At 30.4% G+C, this 5,786-nt stretch overlaps 1 protein-coding gene across 2 annotated transcripts; it reads right to left on the bottom strand.

The window, feature by feature from the left end:
• Positions 1 to 250: 250 nt before the first annotated feature.
• Positions 251 to 5,312, bottom strand: rps16 (ribosomal protein S16). Of its 2 annotated transcripts, none has more exons than XM_028449613.1 (6): positions 5,233 to 5,312; positions 5,092 to 5,143; positions 3,629 to 3,730; positions 1,842 to 1,938; positions 1,722 to 1,769; positions 251 to 439 (listed from the first exon to the last, which is right to left on the bottom strand). In XM_028449613.1, exons 2-6 carry the CDS (start codon positions 5,137 to 5,139, stop codon positions 294 to 296), a joined length of 441 nt encoding a protein of 146 aa, XP_028305414.1. In that variant the 5' UTR covers positions 5,140 to 5,143; positions 5,233 to 5,312; the 3' UTR covers positions 251 to 293. The 2 variants fall into 2 exon arrangements, with proteins under 2 accessions (XP_028305414.1, XP_028305415.1); XM_028449614.1 differs by having other exon boundaries at positions 5,088 to 5,143; positions 5,233 to 5,254.
• Positions 5,313 to 5,786: the final 474 nt, after the last annotated feature.

Genomic DNA, 5,786 nt, shown 5'->3' with positions numbered 1-5,786 from the left:
AACTAATTACTTTTAAAAAGTCACGTTCCCAACACTGAATAAGGGAACCGTTTTGGTATCTAAGCTCAAAGAGTGTAACTTTTTAATTATTTTTGCTGGGTATTAAATGTTCTAACATAAAAGAATAATTTATGTTATCTCTGCTTGTTTTTTTTAATTGCTAAAAACCTATGAGTGAATATTATTGATGCTTTTATTTTCGATTATTAAAGCATAAAAATCCCAGAGACAGTGAAGCACATGAGAAAGCTGTGTTTGGTTCCTCCAGTTTATTATGAAAGCATGTGGGGGGGTTAACGGTAGGACTTCTGGTAGCGAGCACGAGCTCCTGGTCCACCAAACTTCTTGGACTCGCAGCGACGAGGGTCGGCCACCAGCAGCGTGCGGTCGTACTGGATCAGGATGTCCTTGATCTCCTTCTTGGAGGCTTCGTCCACATCTAAAAAAAAAAAAAAAGAAACACAATAAGCGTAGTTGGTTTTATTTCTGCATTTACTAATATTTGTGGTTTATTGATGAAAATTTAAATTCTTAATTTATTCTTTATCTTAATGTATCCTTCATTTATTATTTTTACATTTATGTTTTTATTGCAACAGACGTGCAGGTCTGTCCTGTGATGACGTGGCGTCAGAAACAATAAAAAAACTACAATTACATCTATAAAAACTCAGAAATAAGTCATTTCCCTCACTCAGCGTTAGCTTTGTATTATTACAGCCATAAACTAATGTGTTATGGTAGGATCAGTTAACAATAATTAAAAAAAACTCTTTACATATGATCACATTTTCTTTTAAAGCCTAAAATATTTTATTGAAAATACAACAAAATTCAGATTTCGAAGATTAAAAAAATAAGCCTTAGGAAAAACATTCATCTAAATATGTTTTACTTTTTTAACTGGAATATTGAATTTATCTATTTTTAAAAGGTAATTAAGGTTCAGATTTTTTGCGATTAATTTCTGTTTTTCTTTCTTTCTTTCTTTTAACTTTCATGCTTTTAAAATTAATAATTAAAATATAAATGTTCATTTAATTTCATTTGAAAATTACTTTGAATAAATATTATTACATTATCCCATTTATTATTTTTTTAATAATTTCTAAAACGAGAACATTTAAAAAATAAAAATCTGTACATTAAATTTTCTACTCAATTCTTTAAATGAGAAAATTATTATTTTTTTAAGTACTTTCTGCATTTAATTTTTCTCGCCCAATCTTTGAAATTATATTACTATATTCAATAATAACTATATAAGCCTTAAATACTCGCACTTAAAATGTTAACCTTATTTTGAAAGAGGAATAATGACAATTCATTTAAAAAAAAAATGTAATGTTGAAATTTTTGAAATTAATTTATTCTAAATATCTAAAAGTAGAAAAATGTATGAATCCTAGTTTTAACTTTATTTTAAAAATACTTTAAATAAAAATTACTTCTTGCAATTTTTAATAAATATGTAAAATGAGAACATTTCATTAAAAAATTATTACATTTAAAAAAAATGTTTTATAAATTTAAGTTTCAACTTAACTAATTTAAAAAATAATATAAAATCTATTTCCAAATTTTAAAAAAATTTTTACATTTAATTTTTTTAAATAAATTTAATTAATTTTAAAATGAGAATATTGTATTTAATAATAATATCAAATTGTCTTACAAGTATTTACATGTTTTTGTCGTTATTAAAAGTTTAAAGTTCTCACACTTCTGGTAGTACGCCACCAAGGCTTTGGAGATGGACTGACGGATCGCTGCAGACACAAAACACAAATAAAAACGTTAACATCATGGTTTAATCGTCACCCAGAGAACGCTGAGCTCACCGTAGATCTGTGCCACGTGTCCACCGCCCTTCACTCTGACTCTGATGTCAACGGCAGCAAAACGCTCCTTTCCCAGCAGCAGAACGGGCTCCAGGAGCTACAGGACAAACACACTATTAACATGGAGCGTATCACATCTTATTTCAAAGAGTAGATCTTTCAGGGTTCAGGGTTTTAGTCTAATTAAATTCAAGATTTTTAAAGACTTTTTAGTGCCATTTGAAATAAATTTGAGACCAACTTCACAGTAAACATAATCGTGTGTCTAGTCCAGACGTGCAACTGGTGGCACACAAAGTAAAATACACAAAAACACAAAATAAAAAAGTAAAATACACAAATAAAATGGTCTAAAATAATCAAAATCAGGCAATTTTGGTTAAATTTACATTTTTCCATGTTGTTGTAAGTTGCAGAGTCACGCTGCAACCGCGTCACTGTTTCGTAGTTGGTTCCGCTGTTGTGATGTTACAATAAATTATACATTTTTTTTTTTTAAATTAATCATAAAATGTTACTTGTGTTAAACTGCCATACTTTTGAAACATTGATTTAAGACATTTTAATGACGATTAAGGACTTTTTTGTAGATTCATAAGTTTAATGTTTTTAAGGATCGGTGGGAACCTGATCTTACTGTAAAATGGTCTATTACAGATAAACAACAAGCGTATGTGTAGAGAAAGCAAAAAAAGATTAATTTGATATTTATTTATTATCTATTATAGTGTTTCTGGTTTGTTTTTTCACACTATAAATTATGTCACATTCCCTGTATTGTTTTAAACTTTATTTGGCAATAAAAATATTCTGATTCTGAAAAAAAAAAGTGGCAACATTAGCAACAGTTTCAAAAGTTAGTGTGTGATTTACTGCATTTTAAATATTTCCTATTGTTAATCATAGTTTTAAATTGAATGAGGGACTCTTAAAACCACATTTCTGTTAAATTCACCTCAAAAGTACGATCAAAGTAAATTATTATTTCTGTGATATATTCTATGTTTACTGTGAAGTTGGTCTCAAATGGCACAAAAAAGTCTTTAAAAATGTTGAAATGAATTAGACTATAACTGTAGAAACCCTGAAAGATCTACTCTGAGGAACAACTATGATGTCATACGTTCCATGATACATTTGTTTTATTCCATGAGTCTTTTTAAATGATCAAAAATATTTAAATAGTAATGTATTGCCATTTACTACATTTAATATTAACTCCTAAAGTAATGAGTCAAAAATAAACCAGAATTGTGTAATAATTGTGTTAAAACCAGACTGTGTGTTAGGGGTGTTCATTGGCATTAATCTGACCATACACGATTTGTATGTCACGATACGATATATCCCGATACTGAACAATATGATATTTATCGCCAAAAATTATTTTTAGAAGTACAATTTCTTTTTTTTTTAACTTGAGTTTAAGTTTATTTAAGTACAAATATTAAAAACAAGTGGTAAGTTTATCACACTGTCAAATTAAATTTTTCAAAAAAAGTTTAAGTTGTTTCTATAACAAATTCTGATTTTGTTAAGTTCCTAAAAATAAAGTGCCATCAACTTCCAGCTAAAATGCATTGAGGATGCATATGTTAGCACAATTGAATTTATTTATTAAAAAACATTAAAAAAGGTGATTCGGACATTTTTTAATGTCCCTTAGTGTGTGTGAACAGTGGGTTTACTGCATCGTATATTAAGAATAACTGGAAATGGAAATAGTTTGCATTGGTCAGCATCACAGACAGGGAACCACAGACGCTACAGACGTAGTACGCACTCACCTTGTACTGCAGAGTAGCGGGCTCCACCATCTCCAGAGGTCTGCCGTTCACCTTGATCAGACCATTGCCTCGTTTACAGTGAGCGACCGCCGTGGCCGTTTTCTGCCACACAAACACCACATGGTCAGTTCACAGGAGAACACAACATTAAAGCTAAATTAGATTCTCTCAACTTACAGGTACATCTTAAAAAAAAAAAAAACTAGATTATGAAAATGTGCAATATTTTTGGTCTCAGTTCTAAAAGTAAAACCCATATTTATATGATAGAGACTCATGACACAGTGATATTTTAATTGTCATTCTAAGTTATTTCAACAAATAGCCAACACACGTCCGTTTAAAAAATGTGAAAATGTTTACCAGTTGTTCTGTGATCATTCTATAGTCACTTTTTTTATTTGATTGGATGAAAACTTTTGAGATAGACAATTTAGTGAGGGGGTCTACGTCAATGTTTCTTCCATTTTCAGATCCTAGACCACACAGGGAAGGTAAATGTGGTATAATAATACAGCTCCATCTACTCAGAATATACTAAAGATCTGATATACATCCTTCCTGATGGACAAAATAGTAAAAAAGCACATGTGTGTTTGGGTCTGGAACATGTTTGGGTCTTCAGTAAACTACTTAGCATATGTCTCAGCTTCCTGAACTGTGATCAGCTTAGAGCTATGAACATAGACTGTACACATCACTAATGATTAGTCACATATATGCATTGGTTCTAAGGTGATGGCTTCTTAAAATCCCCCCCAAAAAAACTTTTGTGATTGGCCCATAACTGTATGAGATACAGTTATGGGCCGATACAATTTTTGATATATTGGAAACTGAAAGTGTAAGAAATACATATTAATGATAAAATTAATTGCTACTTAATGTATTTATTAATTAATTTAATCTTATTTACATCCCATGACTTTATGTTTGGAAACGAGTGCATGTATGAGCACATTTATAAACTGAGAATAAATGTTGCCATGTCTCAATTATTTGATCATTTTAAAAATTGCTTTAAAATGTAATTACCATATTAGCATGCAGATTATACTGATTAAACTTAAAACGACTAATTCTGAGCTTTTAACACTAATAAGTAGAAGTAACTAATAACCTTACTATTGAAAGCACCAAAAAAGAGATTAATGAGCATCTATAACACTAAGAAACTCATTACTTCTGTTAAATTAGAGACATTTAGTGTAATAAGCTAAAATAGCAGCTACGTAATCACGTTTTATGACTGAAACCAGAAAGCTAACATCCTACAGCAACATTAAAACGTCAATAATGTATTAATACATAAAGAATACAAACATCCAAGTGAGTAGGAACAGTTTAAAGTTGTTAAGTAATGGTATAATACAATGTTAATTCGTCGGACCTTTAGCTTCTCGGTTTTAGCTACGCAGCTAGCGCTAGCAGCACACGTGGTCAAAATCGACATTTTTACTCACTTTTCGGCCGAAAACCTGGACAGACTGCAGTGGGCCTTTAGGCGGCATCTTTCTGTACACAAACAGTGAAAAAGGAGCGTTAAAAACCAGTGAGAAAGTGTGTTTCTTTGATTATTCAGGGCCTCGCCGGGCTGACATTACCGTCTACAGCTAGGGTGCCGTACGGAGAGACCGACGGGGTTTCACACGCGGAGAATCAGGGGCTGCTTTGCGACACTTCCGGCTACTTTGGGGTAAGATGCACGACAGTTTCCTAAAAAACGGCTGGTTCCATGGCAACGGAATTTAATTATTATTATTCCTTCTTAAAATATTTAAATATTAAACAATTTTGTATAACTAGCGATTAATAATTATGAATATGTTTTTCCAAAAGCCAGAGTGACTTAATTCAAAATAATAAATTATATTAATTCATACAATACATTTTTAAGATTGCAACTTTTGTTTGTTTTGTCCCTGTTTTTAAAGTAAACTTTTCAAACCTGTATATCAGAAAAATAATAGTTTTTAAACAAAATATAATATTTTGTCAATAAATAAGGGGTGCTAAGAAAATACAAAAAAAATAAAATAAAATACAATTTCTTGCCAAACACTTTATCATGACATGTTAAGGTACAACTTTCTTCGACCTTAATATATAATTTTATTTTTTTTTAAAGAAGACAAAATGAATTTTATACATTATTTCA

Source organism: Gouania willdenowi, chromosome 6 (genome assembly GCF_900634775.1).
Source record: "Gouania willdenowi chromosome 6, fGouWil2.1, whole genome shotgun sequence".
Taxonomy (NCBI): Eukaryota; Metazoa; Chordata; class Actinopteri; order Blenniiformes; family Gobiesocidae; genus Gouania; species Gouania willdenowi.
The sequence above is the reverse complement of the archived record's forward strand: the minus strand, read 5'-3'. Positions and strand labels throughout refer to the sequence as shown.

What these genes read in the sequence shown, in the direction of transcription:
- rps16 (XM_028449613.1), bottom strand. Translation starts at nt 5,139, where the DNA reads ATGCCGCCTAAAGGCCCACTGCAGTCTGTCCAGGTTTTCGGCCGAAAA. An exon ending in CCGCTACTCTGCAGTACAAG is followed by an intron (nt 1,939 to 3,628) that starts GTGAGTGCGTAC and finishes TTTGTCCTGTAG; the next exon opens with CTCCTGGAGCCCGTTCTGCT. An exon ending in ACACGTGGCACAGATCTACG is followed by an intron (nt 1,770 to 1,841) that starts GTGAGCTCAGCG and finishes TTGTGTCTGCAG; the next exon opens with CGATCCGTCAGTCCATCTCC.